Source organism: Talpa europaea, assembly GCF_964194135.1.
Source record: "Talpa europaea genome assembly, chromosome: 3".
Classification (NCBI taxonomy): Eukaryota; Metazoa; Chordata; class Mammalia; order Eulipotyphla; family Talpidae; genus Talpa; species Talpa europaea.
Window position 1 is genome coordinate 32,026,959 of NC_140069.1, and position 17,681 is coordinate 32,044,639.

The 17,681-nt window shown below is 39.0% G+C and overlaps 1 protein-coding gene across 1 annotated transcript in view; it reads right to left on the minus strand.

The window, feature by feature from the left end:
- The window catches only part of INTS8 (integrator complex subunit 8), a gene marked incomplete at both ends in the record, with an annotated part of 46,841 nt that extends 34,268 nt beyond the window's left edge, over positions 1 to 12,573 (minus strand). The window contains 8 exons of the mRNA XM_084229363.1: positions 887 to 1,042; positions 2,305 to 2,412; positions 5,644 to 5,826; positions 7,271 to 7,322; positions 8,614 to 8,685; positions 8,996 to 9,136; positions 10,952 to 11,126; positions 12,444 to 12,573. Of these exons, the coding sequence (XP_084085489.1) occupies positions 887 to 1,042; positions 2,305 to 2,412; positions 5,644 to 5,826; positions 7,271 to 7,322; positions 8,614 to 8,685; positions 8,996 to 9,136; positions 10,952 to 11,126; positions 12,444 to 12,573 (1,017 nt within the window). The remainder of the gene's footprint in view (positions 1 to 886; positions 1,043 to 2,304; positions 2,413 to 5,643; positions 5,827 to 7,270; positions 7,323 to 8,613; positions 8,686 to 8,995; positions 9,137 to 10,951; positions 11,127 to 12,443) is intronic.
- Positions 12,574 to 17,681: the final 5,108 nt, after the last annotated feature.

Genomic DNA, 17,681 nt, shown 5'->3' on the forward strand with positions numbered 1-17,681 from the left:
ACTCCAAGAAAATTTATCTTCCCTAGGGCAAAACTGAATTTGGAAAAAGGGCCAGAGGGAGGTAGAGAAGTGCAATCCCCTTCTTTTCATCTATTTTCATCTTCATTTTCTGTTAAACAATAAACTCTAGTCGAGGAGAATGAACCAAAAAGCCTGGCTAAAAGCCCATTTAGAGACTCAAAACTAGAAGTATGCCATGGCATTGTCATTTGTTTTGAATTAAGTATGAAGGCAGTTCACTTTTTTAAATGAAGGTTTTTCAATAAAGATTTTTAAAAGTATAGATTCTAATTCTCAGTGATTTTCATTACAAAACTAAATATATGTACCCAGAGGAGGCAATAAAAGTTTCAAAGGCTAAGGTAAGCTTTCTTCATGCATAAAACTGAGATGACCATGCTCACAACTGAGTTCTGTCACATTCCAAGCTACCAAAACCACTTTGCTCACTTTCTCCTTGAGTCTTAATATTTGTGGTGGCTCATAAAGCTGGGATAGAAGGTCACACTTTTGAATCAAGACATAAAACTCTAGGATCCATAAAACTAATAGTTGTCTACCTATAATTTTAAAAGTTTAAAGTTCTGCTTAAAGAGTATCTTACAAAATTTACTCACAATGGTCAAATGGTGTATCTTCAAAAAAGGATAATTATCAATAAGTCAACATCTGTAAAGTTGCTGCTTTAGAGTTTATAACCTATAACTTCTAACATGATTCTCTTAAGAATCTTAACAAATGGGTTAAGTATATCACTGTTTAATAGGCCAGTCTGACAGTTTAAGTGCCATGTGCCAAGTTACACAATTGGTAGTGGTACCAGGATTTAAACTTAGTTATCACTGGCTTCTCAATGATACCACTACATTCCCATTATACATCTTACCTGATAGTTGCCAGATCTCAAACAAATATGAACTTGACTATACGGAGTCAACTGCTGAGATGGACTATCAGAAGAAGGAACAAGAACATCACATGCTTGACAGTAACCAGCTAACCGCTTTTCATCTATGGTACAATGAAGAGATAATGAACCTATCTGCAAAGTAAGAGGTATATATCATTATCCACCAATGTCACAGACAACAGTCTAGTACCCGCTTAGTGAATTTTAACAGTTTAAGAAAATGTTAATGGAAAATTCAGGGCTAGAGGAACCATAAAAAATTTAAAAGCCACAAGTTTAGAGTAGGGATCAACAAACTTACTCACAGACCAAATCTAGCCTGTGGCGTAGACTTTGAGCTAAAAACCATCCATAAGGTTGTAAAGGAAGGAAAAAAAATCAACAAATGAAAATATGCAATAGGAACTGTGAAGGGCCCTTGAAAGATCAACTATCTGGCCCTTTACAAAAAAAATTGCTGGCTTTTGGTTTACAGTTTTCAACTGAACATATAAAGAGCAGGCATTCTTATCACTCTAAGTAAGAATGACAATTAAGAGACTGATTTACAGAGTGCAAACTGCTAAAAACAAGTTAAAATATTTAAAAATACATATACTTGGCAGATTTAAAGAGAAAGAGCAAAGAAAACTCAATCCTCATCCAATTGGATTGGAATACTCCTAAGACAGAAAAAATTTTAAGACACATTTTTGAAAAAAAAAAATTTAATTGCTACCTGAAATGCCATTAAGTTAGAAATCTTTTTAGTTTCACAGGCAAAGTAAAACAGGCATGCCTAATGAGATTTAAAGTAAATCTCTAGGACCTCCCTGCTGGCACTCAGGAGTTAAAGTCTCAACACTATCAAGCTATTGCCAGCCACAACATGAGTTTTGATCCCCATGCAAGCAGACCTTCCTGTCTTGCCCACAGCGACCCTCAGCAGTGTATTTCAGTAGATCCACCTGTTCTGCTCCCCTCTATGTCTGGTAAATCCTCTCACTTCCCATACCTCTGGCCTACACCCTATTTTTTGTATGCATAAATAAATATCTTTAAAAAGAAAAAAAAATAGTAAACAACCTAAAAAGCTCAAACATTAGGGAAATGAAACAAATCACAGTACACCTATATATTATAATATCTATTCAGGACTTAACGCAAAATACAAAATAGTATACACAGTGTAAGCTTCATGGTACATAAAACATACAGGAAAACAAGGTAAAATGGCAAAAAGGAGTTATTTTGAGGAAGCAGCAGTATAAATTTTTTAAGTGTTTTCAGTACTCTTTTGAACTTCAATTTACTACAATGAACACATTGTGTTTTTATCATCAAAGAATTGAAGCCGAAAACATATAGATGTTTTAAAGGACTGAATATTATGTGCCTATTATTACTGTATTTACCTCTGCAATTAGTTCTTTGGTTCTAAAAAACTTTTCTCTGGCATTTTCATAAACAGCTGAATTTGTAGAGCCTTGCTGGAAGTATGCTGCACCCAAATCATAACACACCTAAAATGGTAACAAATACCAACTTGCTTAGTTAGTAATTTCTCACATACTTGGCAGAAAGAACTCAAAATTATCTTCATCTCAGTAAAACACAGGTACATACTAAGAAAAAAAATACAGTTTAATAAGCAGTGAAACAAGCAAAGTTCTTACTCTCAAACAATAGAAACTAACTAACTGACGTAAGCAGAAAACAGATTTACGGTAAGATTTCAGGTGGCCCACAGAATTATTGGGAAGACCAAAGAACCGGGCTTGGATAACCAAAGGGGTGAGAGAGCACGCAGGAAGAGATCCCAGAGTGGTCTGGTGAGGCTACCACTGCAGCCAAGAGCAACACTTGACTCCACAGTGCATATCACGTACAGCCGCCAGCATGAGACACTAAAACAGCAGCTAGTCTTGCTAGTGATGTCCCAGGAAATTAGATTTCACTGTCACTGATGCGGTCACTTGCCATCACAAATTGTCTATCATCCCCATTGCACTGATGTACTCACTCCTGATTCACAATCTAAAGTAAATGTATGTGTCTGCAAACCGATGCAGGATGAAGTTGGTATTGAGAGTTTTCAGTTCTATGATAGGAAAAAAGCTGTGCCTCCCACAAGTTGCAACAGGTAGGAAATTCTTCCAATACAGAAGAGGGGAGCACAGGGAGTGCCTCCAAATTGGGCAGGGGGGAGGAGTAAAGGTCTACTATAGCAGGACTAGGCAGAGTACAGTATTGAGAAGTTTTAAAAATGATACAATAGTTCAATTGTCTCTAATAGCATTATTGTTTTTCTAAGCACTTTCATAAATGTTAAATTGATGCTTAGACTACAGAACTCAAAGGCTCAGGGTTTTAGTTCAACTCAGCCATTTTATGGACAAAAATACTAAAGCCCAAGAAAGTGACCTAACTGCTTAAAAGCATATAACCAAGTATTAGCAGAGGTCAGGATTATCTTTAGGCTCCTAATATCCTGTTTCAAGTTTACCCTACACATGACTGACAGATCAGCCTTAAAAGGTCTTCAAATTATTCCCCCATAGAAAAAGTTCAAACGCCTTGGCCTGCAAGTGTCTCAGAATCTGAACTGACTATTCTCTCCAAACCTTTCTATCCTTCTTTATTTCAATCATTATCAGTCACCTCAATTCCCCATTCAGAACATACTAGAAAAGAATTTCACACATGTAATAGTTACAGGAAAAGACACAGTACAAAATTACCCAACAATATTTTCAAGTATTGCTATACTAACTGAATATCCATTAGAATGTTTAAATTCTATAGCTAAGAAATCAATAGGTTAAGGTATAAAGACATCTGATAATGAAGTTGTCCTACAGAATATTAACACTTCAGACTTTACTGGAAAAAAGCTTGAAAGATTGAGTCAGGTAAATTTTAATAACAAAGAATACTCTTTAAATACTAATGTGACAAGAAATTAATATAATTATTTGTTATTCAAAAAAAAAAAAACAGGAATGACAAATGATGGCTATGTAATTAAAAGACTATTTTACCTAGCACATGTACAAGTTCTAAGTTTTGTTTTTCAGGTTATATCACCCACCATACTGTGAAAATCAGCAGTATTACCAGTAACTTTTAAACAGACTTAGAAATCATAAGCTACTATAGCAACAGAAAGTTCCTCTCCTGTAAGCAAGTTTCATCAACTCATTTTCATAATAAGTCTACTGAGGGTCCATACCTCATTATTCCTACTCCTAGTATAGCATCTATCACATCAGGTCTTGAAAAGAATGACTACCTTCCTCTGGAATCATCCAATCTGAAAAGGCACCTCCCAACACTCTGCTACAGCCATTCTGCCACTTTCAAAGACAAACAGTGACTGAAAAAGTGGGATGCCAACTCACACAACCAAGGAAGAGAAACAATGCAAAAGGCTACCTCAGCAGCCAATGCCCTTTAGACAGTCATTGAACATTTAAAAATTTGTTTTACTCAAGGGTCTGTGAATGTGAATGAGATGCAAAATATATAAGAGACCTACATGAGTTTGTAACAAAAAAGGGGGGGAAGGCATGAATATAGAAACATCATCTGGAAGTTGTCAAAGGAAACTAGGGCCCAGAGTAACAGAAAGTAAACAAAATACTTGAAAAGCTAGATATTTTCTCTAGAAACCTACAATTTTCAAAGTCTAGCACAATATTAGCTTTTTTAAGGATCTGATTGGATTCATAATAATATCAATGAACAACAAATCAGTTGTACACTCATATGCAACTTAAATACAACTGAGAAATTATTTCAGAGACGACAGATCAAATGAAATTTCCCTTCTAATCTTCAGAAAATTTCAAACAAAATCTTACAAAATTTACAAATTAAAAAAAAAACTTTAATAACATCTTAAGTCAAAAAATCAAAGAGACAAAAGCAGGCAGGGGGCACAATGAGAACTATAGGTGCCTTAGTGATGGTGGTGTAACAGGGTGGTCCCCAGGGAAAGGGTACCAGTTTCCTGCCCCACCCAAGGGGTGCAGCTGAGCAGGGATGAGAGAAGAAGCTGGAGGAGACTGGGAGAATGAAGGAAAGAGCCAGAAGGAGATGTGGAGGAGGCACATGTTAGAGACACTTGAAGAAGCTGCACCTGCTTCTTGGTCTTGGACTGGTTGAAACACATGTGGGTGAGACCCGTGGGGAGGTTAACAATGACAACTTCATCTTGATTTTGATTTTGTTCTTTTCTTTCCAGACTTGTCTGGCTGTTTCTGTCCCCATTAGGAGGTACCTTAGACATGTGGCAGGCTTTCAGGCCACTGTGGCCCTGCTTTGGGCCAACCCTGTTTGGCTGGGCATTTACCCACAAGGGGATGGGTAAATCTGGGGGCTTGATTTGGAAACTAAACTCTTTCCCTTCTCTTTGTTGCACTCATTGTATTATAGTCCCTTTCCATTAAAGGTCTTACACACTAAAGTATATTAGACTTGATGTGGTGGATGGCAGTATCTATTTAGAGTGGACAGGTCTGGGGATTCTGGGGTGGCCCCCTCCCTGCCCTATAATAGTGGGTGCAGTAACATATACAGTAAGAGGTGGCATCCTTTATTTCTGAATCACATATAGTGTTGTAAGCCATGTTACCTTAACAAAAATATATTATAAAAAACAACAAAAAAGGCAGAAATAAATGCTAATTAAAAATTATCCCCACAGAAGGTTTTCAAAAAATTTGCCATGCAGTGATTAAATACTGAAATACCTGACACTGCATCTCCTCAGTTTTGATTTTCAGTCCAGCAGCAGAACTCTCAGTTTCTCCATTTACCATGCCTGGCTCCATTGCCAATAAATCCAGTGTTCTCATCGTGTGGACATAAAGATCTTTGTTTAATTTAAGGGCTGCCTCCAGTACCAAAATAGAATCAGAAGCTTGTTCTTTCAGCTACAGAAATTCAATAAACAAATTATTAACATAAAACTGGTAGCAATTGACTTTATTATCCAAAAGATACTTATGGGATACTTAGTGGTGTGTATTAAACTATTAAAAACAGTTTATTAACAGAGCAAGAGTACAATTAAATTTGTTGAACTACTTAAATTAAGAAATATGGTAAGGTCTTACTATGAAATTAGGAAATACAAGTTGGAAAGGATTCTTATCTTTTTTTATAAAATATAATAAAGAAAAATGCCTTTAAGATTTGTCCAATTTCACTGATTTACTCAAGAAATATTTCTATGTTCAACATATACCAGCTACTTTCCTCAGCACTAGAAAACCAAAAGTGATGAAGACTTTTTTGCTTCCACATTCAAAATACTACAGCATAATACTACAGATTGTTTCTCATTTCTCTCTTCTTCCAGCCCCTAAAGTTTACATGTTATCTCTGGCCCACAGTAAGTGTTATATAAAGAATTAGAGATCATTTTAAATTATGATAATTCCCATACTCTGCTGTACTAACCACATTTAAAATAGAAATTGTATTTACTTGCCTATAAAAGTAATTTTAAAATATAAGTAATGGAATTCTTGAAAATAGAAAACAAAGATACCATCATTAAGAGTGATTTTTCACTGGGCCTCCCCAGTGGTGCAACGGTTGAGCGCTGGGTTGCGAAGCTGCCCGCAGCCTCAGCAACGCCGGTTTGATCCCTGGCTGCTCCCCAGCCACCAGAGGAGGGTCCCACATGGTGCGCAGATCTCTCCTGCCACCCGCTGCTCCCCTCAGCAGTGTACTTTGGTCCTTCTGCCTGCTCTGCTCCCCGCTCTGGCTCTGGTGAATTCTCTCACCCTCCCGCACCTCTAACTGTACCCAGCGCTTATATAAATAAAAATAAATAAATCTTTTAAGAGAAAAAAAAAAAGAGTGATTTTTCACATCTGCTAAAGTGCTGTGAAATACATCACACCAGAATAAGCACTGCATTATTGTTAAAAATCTGTAAATTTTAGATTATCAACCGATGTTCTAACAATAAAAACCTAAATGTCACTCCATCTTGACCCTGCCAACCCTTTTAAACTAAGATTAAAAGCATCATCAGGGTCTCCCTGGTAGCACAAGGGGTTAAGCTCAGCACTATGAAGCTGTCCGCAGTCTCTGCAGCATGAGTTCTATCCCAGGCCCAGGAGCTACCCACATGGCACAGCAGACCTCTCCTGTCTCTCCCACTGCTCCCCTCAGCAGTGTATTTCAGTCAGTCTGCCTGTTTTGCGCCCCACTCTGTCTCTAGTGAATCCTCTCACTTCCTGCACCTCCAGCCTGTACCCCAGTTCTTGCATGCATAAATAAATCTTTAGGGAAAAAAACCATCAAATTAATAGTCCTAATATGTCCCAGAAGTTAACATTAAATATATCCAATGCTGACACTCACCACTTTCAAAATATTTTCTGTTAGCTCTTTCTCCTGTTGCATCTGATTCATTCTAAAAGAGAAATGATTGAAGCACCCAATGTTACTTAAAAGACGGAAAATTTAAAAGTTAGGTATCTTTCTTAAAAGGTTCAGTGTAAATATTGTTAATGACATTTCTCTTGATTCTTAAACAAAAAACCAATTATGGTGATGCTCATTTATTTATTACTCTCACATGTGCTTTTCATGGGGGGGGAACCCCTCAATTTAAAGGTCATGAATAGCAAAAGCTCATTTATATCAAGTTCTATGCTGACTGGCTCCAAATTTGGGTATGCTGCTACCCAAGTTAATTTTACAAAATAACTCTGATACTCTAAATTAGTCTTTACATATATTAAAATAATTTTCCCACATATAAAAAACATGCCTTGTCAAGTAAAATTTCTATGAAAAAAATCTTAATACTTTAATGTAGGTCAGCTGACACTTATCAAGGTGAAAGGCACAAATCATAAAGTGTTCCTCCTCCTTCAGAGAGCTCTACTCTAAATACCCAGGAAACTACCTGATCTCCCTTCTAACTACTCCAGATTCCACATTCAGGTAGCCCTTCGGCTCTCCAAATTTCTGCTCAACCTTTTCTATACCAAAGGTTATTAAAAACTTGCAATAGGGCCTCCCCGATGGTGCAGCAGTTTAGCGCTGGGTTGCGAAGCTGCCCGCAGCCTCTGCCGCGACGGTTCGATCCCCGGCTGCTCCCCGGCCACCAGAGGAGGGTCCCACATGGCTCGCAGACCTCTCCTGCCGCCCGCTGCTCCCCTCAGCAGTGTATTTCAGTCCTTCTGCCTGCTCTGCTCCGGCTCTGGTGAATTCTCTCACCCTCCCGCGCTTCTGACTGTACCCAATGCTTGTATAAATAAATAAAAAATAAATCTTAAAAAAAAAAAAAAAAAAAAAAAAAAAAAAAAAAAACCGGGCCTCCCCGGTGGCGCAGCGGTTGAGTGCTGGGTTGCGAAGCTGCCCGCAGCATCTGCGGCGCCGGTTCGATCCCCCGGCTGCTCCCCGGCCACCGGAGGAGGGTCCCACATGGCGCGCAGACCTCTCCTGCCGCCCGCTGCTCCCCTCAGCAGTGTACTTCAGTCCTTCTGCCTGCTCTGCTCCCCGCTCTGGCTCTGGTGAATTCTCTCACCCTCCCGTGCTTCTGACTGTACCCAGTGCATGTATAAACAAAAACAAACAAACAAATAAATAAGCATGCCTCTATTAAAAAAAAAAAAAAAAAAAAAAAAAAACCTTGCAATACTTCTTAATATTCTAATTGAAAAAACACCAAGTAAAGGGTCTTTCTGCCAACTTACACACTTAACTGAGGAGGTCCAGGTTTTGCCTGTTTGACAGGAAAACTACTTTGAACAATGGTCCTAATTGCCCTGAAGAAAAGACAAGAAAATGAAAAGTTAATGATTGTATCATTTCAATCATTTTTTCAAGTATTCCTTAGAAGGTATGTATTATAAATTACTGAAGTTTTGACAATAAAAACTTTATAAATAATCCACATTTTTATCAGAATGCTTTTCATCTGTGCAGTCACAAATATTCCCCATCATCAGACTCACAGTCCTCAAGATCCTGGACTAGATGTCTGAACCAGAAGAGGCCCCTTGAAAGTATATCCTTCAAAGCCATATGTACATAAAAAGAGGCTGCCCAATACATTAAGTTTATGAAAAAATTTACCATCTATTATAGAGAAGTATAGCCATGGCAGTGGTTGGAGGTAAAGAGGCTAGATCCATGTCTACATGCTTTGTCCCAGGAGGAACCTTACTGATGCACAGCAGTTCATTTAGCAGCATATTCAATACTGGAACAGACAAACTTAAAAGAAGCAAAAGATACAGGTCCGAATGTTAGTTTTGGTGAGCATAAAATCCACATCAGTATTTCATCAAAAATAACCATATTGTTAAAAAACTAAATTTTTTGGGCAACTTCATTAATGCCTCAACAACTTATGTGAAATACATTTACCTATCAAATTTATAAATACTTTCTAAACATGTAAAATGGAAACAATTTAACTATAGATACACAAAAGTAGACAGAATACCAGGATATATGTACACCATCCAATTTCAACAATTATCACCTGTGGCCAATCTTGCATCATCTCCATTCTCACCCAATTACCTCCTTCCCATATTGTGAAATAAACTCCCAATATTAAATCATTTCTCCTATATTGTACAACAAAAAATTAAGTGTAAATTTTACAACTAAAAATTTTTAATTGCTTATCATCAAACATCTAAATATTGTTCAATATTCCAACTACATCATATATATCTTATTTTTGTACACATTGCTATCTGTTAATCTGTTTCTTGAGTCTATTAGAGGATAGGTGGCCCCTCAAATTAAATTAAAAAAAATTCTAACGCCAGGTAATTTGGGGTAAAAAGAAAATTAAAAAACTACTAGTATTGGGGCCTCGCTGGTGGTGCAGCAGTTGAAGTCTCAGCACTATCAAGCTATGGCCAGCCACTGTGACATGAGTTCCACATGAGTTTGATCCCCAGCAGGGAGCTGACTGACATATGGCACAGTGGACCGCTCCTGCCTTGCCTGCTGCTCCCCTCAGCAGTGTATTTCAGTAGATCCACCTGTTCTGCTTCCCACTCTGTCTCTGGTGAATCCTCTCACCCCTCTCACCTCTGGCCTATACCCCAGTTCTTGCAGGCATAAATAAATTAAAAAATAAATCTTAACTACTAGTCTTAACTGGTACAACTCTCTTGGAATGCAATGTTTATAACATTTGACTCCACAATATAATAATCTAGCTTCAGAGTATAACTCAAAGTTCAAATAAAGTTTATGGACAAAGATATTTAAGGTTATGAGATTCATGAAAGTGAAAAACTAGAAATAAACTAAATGACTGTCAATGAAGGGTTGATTAATAAATTACATATACAATAAAATAATCTCCAAAATAAAATGGGAAAATATTCATCATACTGTTAACGTAAAAAAAAAAAAAATCAAAATAATATATGGAACATGATCATGACTTTTATTTAGAAATATGAAAGTAAAAACAAAAATTATCCAAAATTGTTAAATAGTTCTATCTCCTCCCCTATTATTTCCTGTTACCTGAGCTTTTCCAAATTTTCTATAAGGTATTTCTTTTTAAACTGTGAAAGGAAGTAAATGAAAACAAATCATATTCTATCCATAACTTTTAAAGTATTCGTAAACAAATAATCACTGATTCTAATAACATAGAATATTAAAAGTTTGGGAGGTAGTTATTGATTTATAAACCAGAAAAATTAATTGAATCCAGCAAATCATGCATAATATGCAACATCCATTATTTTTACCCATTTTCTTCAGATATGTAAACTGAAACATTTGAAACCATTTCAGTTTGAATTTTCTCAAGTCAGCTCATCAAAGAATAAACTGACTTATGAATAACATCAAGTTTACACTTTAAAATGTGATTTAAATTCTTCTACCAAATTTTTTAATTTGCATATTTGACCAAGTACAGAAAAATTATTTTCATTTTAAGGGCCACTATCATAAAAATATATATATATATAGAATATATATATATATATATATATAAATTGAGCTACCTAGATAGCACCTCAAAGTAAACTTCATTTAAATAACACATACCTTTTCTCTAATATGTCTAAGTCCCACTTCAAATGTGCAGCAACCTTAAGAGCAAGTAGTTTTAAAATACGATTTCTCTTGTTATCAGGTGGAGGTTGAACTTGGTTTTGTTCATTAACTGAAGGTTTGGAAGCCTGTTCCAAAAACTGAACTATAAGTTGAACTGGCGCAGGATCTGGGATTTAAAAGAAAGTTCTTAAATTAAAGTTTCATTATGAAGATGTAAAAGGATTCCCCGCATTGGCTTTTGCGCACAAAAGGAATCCAAACAGCTGTGCAGTTAAGGAATACAGCATTAAAGGGAAAAGTCAGGAAGGGTGGCAAAGAGGAAAGGACTAAGAGATTCCTTCAGTAGCTAGGATTTTCCAGGGAGGAAGATAATGGTTACAGATTTCCAGTTCAGCAAATAACCAATGTCAATTAGAGGAAAGAGATGTCATCTTCAGAATTACTATTTTAACACTTAGTGGGATGCATCAAATTACCACTCTGTATGTTTCTATCAGTGCAAAATAGCGAATACCGCCTGCCACAGAGATTAAGAGGGCTGAATTAAATAAGAACAGATGTGAAACAGTAAAAACAATGCCTCGTTCCCAGAAAACACTAAACAATTGTTTGTCATAGCAATGAATTAAAACCTAATACAGGTGGTAAAGCTGCCCAAAGACACGAACTCCTCCCACAAAGAACTATCTCACGTGGAGATCATCAGTGAAGGGCGGGTCAGTCTATCAGATTTGAACAAGCCACGTCTGGATTCTAAATTTATGGGGAAAACTCTATGCAAGAAACCTTCATGCTTCATGCCAATACCTCTTTCCAGAAATACCCTGGGATTTTTTTCTCCTTCCCCAAGAGCACCCATGAACTGGGGTACTAATCATTATCATTATAAAATAACCACCTTGTATGCGGATAGCATTTCCTGCTTTCAAAGATTTTTTCATTGTAATGTACAGCCCAACTCGGAATCTCTAATAACCAGTCACTGAAATTATACAGGAGCAGTAACTAAGTAGCTAAGACTTAAAACTAACATCAGGGTAGCACTAGATAGAACATCTAACCTCTCTCCATCTCCCCAAGATGATCACAAGTCGGGGTTCTGTAGTCAGGAGAAAGAACCAGCGGGGGGGGGGCCGTACCCCAAGCAATCACAAGCCCTGTTAGGGGGAAAAGGATGTCCCAAAGCTAATTCCATATAGGGGTTGCTCTATAACAGCCCCACCCCACAGGTGTTGAAACTAAACTGTAAAAGGCTCAGAGAAGACAGGGACTAAGAGACTTGGGGGCGGAAGACGAAGAAAAGCCTTTGTTTTGACCCTTTCTTTGCCCTCCCACCACGAGGCTTCATGTACAGCGAGAAGGGTTGGCCGAGGCGCCCTCGTCCGCGCCCCCAGCACCCCAGAGCTTCCAGGCCGGAAACCCCGGGATGCAAGCAACGGTGGCCGCGTCCCCGCTCGCCCTGGACTGCCGGCACCGCGCTCACCCGGGCAGGGTTTCCGCAGATGTTTCTCCAAAAGCGACTCCTCCAGCAAGAACTCGAACCAGCAGGTCTGTGGCGGGGTGCAGGGCCGGCTGGAGGTGGCCGCCTCCCGGTCCGCGGCCTCCGCGCTCATCCTGCCCGCGGTGCTGCTACCCCCAGGGGCCGTCCCCGCTGCAACCCGAACCTCTCACGCGGCCTCGGTTCCGGGCTGTGCGGCGCCGCGGGGATCGAGGCCGCACTCGGAAGGAGCCGGAAAACTACACGACCCAAAATGGCGGCGCTGAGCAGCCGGAGCTGGGGCCCTTGGACCCGCCTCCCAGCGCCACCGCCGAGCCACCGAACCAATCGTTGCTCGAGTTTGAAAGAACGGGTGGGCGGGGCCAACGCCAGGCCACGCCTCCTCCTTGTTGCCATGGGAGACGTTGCGGGTGGAAGCTGAGTAGCTGGAGGACTTTTCCTCTGGGAGCTTCTCAGCCAGCGTGGGACAGCCTGGGTGAAATAGCTTTATCTAGGCTTGCAACGGGCCTCAGAGTCTTTGTGAAAGGCGGTGACTTCAATGTGATCCAGGCAAAATTTGTTTTGGGGCTTTCAATTTCCCTGTTTGTCTTTCTGAAATTTCCTCCCACCTAGGTCCGCTCTAGGTGCTCCCCATTGTCTTGGGTACCAGTATTCGGGGGAACTCCTTCCTCATGATCAACAGCCTTTCTGATGCTTTTCAGACTAGTGGTCAGTATTTCCATCCTAATGAAACCAAGCAAACCTGGGCTGGGGGTGAAGGGGGGAGTGTGACCCAGTTGGATTCATTTATACAGGGAGTGAGAAGAGAGAGACAGACACACACACTCATGGCTAGATGCCATCTGTCCTAACCCAGATACCTAGATAGCATCTGCTGAGCAGAGACCAAGGTCCAAACAGAAAGTGCACATGCAAACGGGCAGTTTCTCCATAAACAACCACCTTCACCAATGTGTGCAACAGCCAGAAACCTAAATGCTCCACAGTTTAACTCCCCCAAAGCCCCAGCAACCTAAGTGCCCCCCAAACCTCAGCTCTGCCGCTATTTCTCACGAGTTTGAAAAGCTCCTCCTTCTACCATTGAGTTGACATGAGGGGTGGAGTCTAGAAAGCACCCCCCATCTATCTTCCAGTTGGCTTTGAGCATCACCTGCTGGGTGGAGGTTGCTCCTCACTGTTGCTCTTAGATTCATCCTCTTGATATCCCTCCTACGTGAAGCCCATTTCAAATTGTACCGCACTTGGCAGAGAGGAAGCAAGTTCTCCTGTGATTCTTATAAAGGCACTAATCCCATCACAAGGGCTCCACTATTATGACCTCGTGTAATCTTAATTACTTCCCAGAGGTCCCACCTCCTAATATGTTACATTGAGTGGAAGAGCTCCAACCTGTGAATTTGGGGGAGGATGCAAACATCACTCTGGTATTATTTGTCAAACCCTATTGATTTCATGATTATCTTCATTTTCAGATGGTAAAATAGGCTTGACAGATTTCAAAACTTCCCCAAAGTCTTACTGCTATTAAGTTTCAGATACTAAGTATTAACCTAAGAAGAGAACAATATGGCAAGATCTAGATAAATCTAAAAAAATGTACATACTCCCAAAGGTAGAATTTCCACTTCTAGGTTTAAATTTAGATAAATTCTTGCATGGAGTATATATTGCATAGGTTTTGTATAGACAGACATAAACTTTAGTGTGGGCGGGGGAGGTTGTGCCTTTGTTTGCAACAGCCAAAATTGGAAATCATAATTATTCAGCAAGAAAGAACTAAATTTTTAATATTCAAACATCTCAAAAGAATGAAAAGTACCTTGCAGCGGCAGGATGGGCACATGCAGGGTCTCTATGATCCAAGCAGATGGGGTAAAGGAGTCCAGGAACCCTCAGTGGCTTTTTCAGGCTTTTACTGAGTTTACCAGGTTCACAGCAAGCAGGGGAGCCAGGAGGCTGGCAGGCCTCCTAGCCTCCAGCAAGTCTTCACTCTCTCTGGGCGCTCTGGCATTTTTCTCATGGCCTCTGCTCCTCTCTTCTGCTTCTGCTTCAGCTTGTTCTCCTCTAGTGGTTCCCATGATGCTGCCCTTCAAAGCTCAGTCTCAGTCCAGGTGAATCCCATCTACGTATGCCCACACCCTCCTCCAGGTGCCCGCCATCAGACACGCATTCAGAACTTCAGGATCCATCATCAATTCCAATGGCAGGAGGGCAGAAAAGCCTGATACTTTACTTTCCCTACATACCTACACATGCAAATAGATAAATCTCATTTTAATAAAGTTCAATTCATTACTTGTTTCCTGTAAAAATAATTATTTGCCTGCCTATTAAGCAATTCTGCCTCCTCAAGTTCATGAAAAAAATAATATCCTATTCCCACTGCTAGAAACACTATTGTTTTATTTTTCTAATTAGTTCTATGATCCATTGTCTCTCTTTGTCTGTGGGTCAAGATTCATTTTGTTTCCATATTTTTTATTGGAAATACTGTATTTTTCCCATTGTACTGCCATAAAGACTTTGTCAGAAGTCAGAAGACTGTTCACATGTATACCTGTTTCTGGATTTTCTATGCTGTTTCTGTCTGTCTACATGTCAGTGCTGGACCAATAGCACACTGTCTTTTCATAGAGTTTTGCAATAAGTCTTGGTATCTGGGCATGTAAGCCTTCTGATTTTGTTCATTTTTTTTTACAATTGTGTTGGACCATTCTAAATCCTTCACATTTCCATGCAAATTTTACAATAAACTTGTGAAAATAATCCTCCTGATAATTAGGTTTTAAGTGCTTTGATTTTATGGAAAAATTTGGGAAGAACTGACATCTAATACTGAGTTTTCCAATCCATAAGCATGCCATATTTTTCCATTTAAATCTTTACTATCATTCTGGGCCTCCCTGGTGGCACAAGGGGTTAAGCACCGCACTATGAAGCAATCCAAAGCCTCTGCAGCATCAGTTTGATCTCCAGCCCACCAGGGAGAAACCCACATGGTGAAGCAGACCTCTCCTGTCTCCCCCACTGCTCCCCTCAGCAGTGTATTTCAGTCAGTCTGGCTGTGTTCTGTTCCCCACTCTGTCTCTGGTGAATCCTCTCGCCCGCCAGACCTCTGGCCGGTATCCAAGCTCTTGTATGCATAAATCTTTTTTAAAAAAATAAATTTTTACTATCTTTCAACAGTGATTTGTTTTTCAATGTGAAAGCAACATTTCGCATCTTCCTTTAGGTTTATTTAAATTCCCTTTTGTTTGTTTATAACCTTATAGCAGCTATTTCATGAAACACCATTTTTACTTGACAATAAGGACTAATTATGTTATGGTTATTCAGACTTGGATATTTGGTGGATATTTTCTTGCAAATAAACAAAGCAAGCCTGTTACTGCTTGGAAAACAACTGATGATATTTGTGGCCAATGATACAATTTGGTTTTCAAATATAAATTAGAATTTTGAAAAACCATAGAGTTGACAGTTTCCCCATGCTTAAAGACTTTTCTAATGAGGTAGGTGGTGATATTAATGTTTTTTGCTATTGTAAAACAAAATGTGTCAACTTTTGGATGATCATCATAACTTAGCAAACCAGTTAATATTTTCCTAATATATGGGTATAGGATTCATTCAAATTGCAAGCAAGATCAGTGGATTTTAATGGGACAGAATTGAAAGAGTTAATTGATATAATTCAGTTAACTAAACTATAACTAATATTTAAGGAACCACAACTTTCTTACAAATGAGATGGTACCAGATTTAGGAATATTGTAAGAATCAGTGAAATTGTAGCAAACATTTTTATGGTGATTCTGTAATTGCAGAGCATCTTCCAAGTTTCACAAGGTGTATATGTTCACCAATTATTTGAGAAGTTTCTGTTTAATGTTGTTAGTAAACAACAGCATGTTCTCCTCTTCCTTCCTCATGTTAGTTTAAAATGTGTTTTCTTACATTCTTCCAACTTTTTGTTATTTAGGTAAGTCATAAAGTTTTCCTTTCTGAAATCTGTGCCTCCTCTACCGGCACAGTAAACAAAATTAATGAAATATGACTATTATGCACCCTAAAGAGGAGGCTTTTTTTTTTAAAGGGCCTCTGAGAATAATTGAAAAATAATACATAATTTAAATTTAGAGTTAATCTAATTCTAAATTTTTTTAATTTTATAAAATTTAATTCAGTCCAGGGGCCTCCCTGGTGGTGCAAGGGGTTAAGACGCAGCACTATGAAGCAATTGGCAACCACTGCAGCATGGGTTCGATCTCCGGCCAGGGAGGTGACCTACATGGTGCACCTGTCTCTGCACTGCTCCCCTCAGCAGTGTATTTCAGTCGGTCTGCCTGTTCTATTCCCCACTGTGTCTCTGATGAATCCTCTCACTACCCCCATCTCTGGCCTGCACCCCAGCTCTTGTATGCATAAATATATAAATCTTTTAAAAATTTAATTCAGTCCATTTACTTGAGAGTTTTTTTCAAAAAAATAAATGAAATACAATTCCATTATGAACAATTTTATACTGTTTTGGTGAGTTACACTCGTGCTAATGGTTATGCTGCCACCTTGTGGTCTTTGAGGATAGTGTCCATATCTTTCTTTTAAATTTTTTACTGTCTTTCAGCTGTGACTTGTTTTTCGCTACAGCGGTCTTTCACATCTTCCTTTCACCAGCAGTTCAGAGTGAAAGAAATCACCCTTCTTGTTACTTCCTAGTATCGAAGAAATGTAACACGAGCTTATGTTTGGTAGTAATCTATTCCTTAAACTATCTTGCAACACCTAACTGAATTTTATATTCATGAGGACTTCCAAAAATAATTCAAGATCAGTATTTTCTAGATGAATACAAATGAGCACTACATCTGTCAAACTTCCTTACACTTAACATTAACTTCCTCTGTGGCCTTCCGGACTCTATGACTAGGCAGGCACCCGGGAATATGAGGCCTTAGCACAACATGTCCTGTCACTCCTGTCACCTCCCTGCAATTCCGTATTTAGCAGTGGAACCTCCCTGCTTGACTCTAAGCTCTTGGGGATAGAAAGGAAGGGGCAGGGTGCCGTTGCACTGTTTATACAGTAGATAGTCTGGTGCAGAAACAGGTACCCGCTAAATATTCGCTAACTCACCGTTTTATTGAACAGGTAGCACCTACATTTTGCATGCATGTAAATGTCCCACCTATAAGCCAAATGTACAAACTTGTATTTGATCTC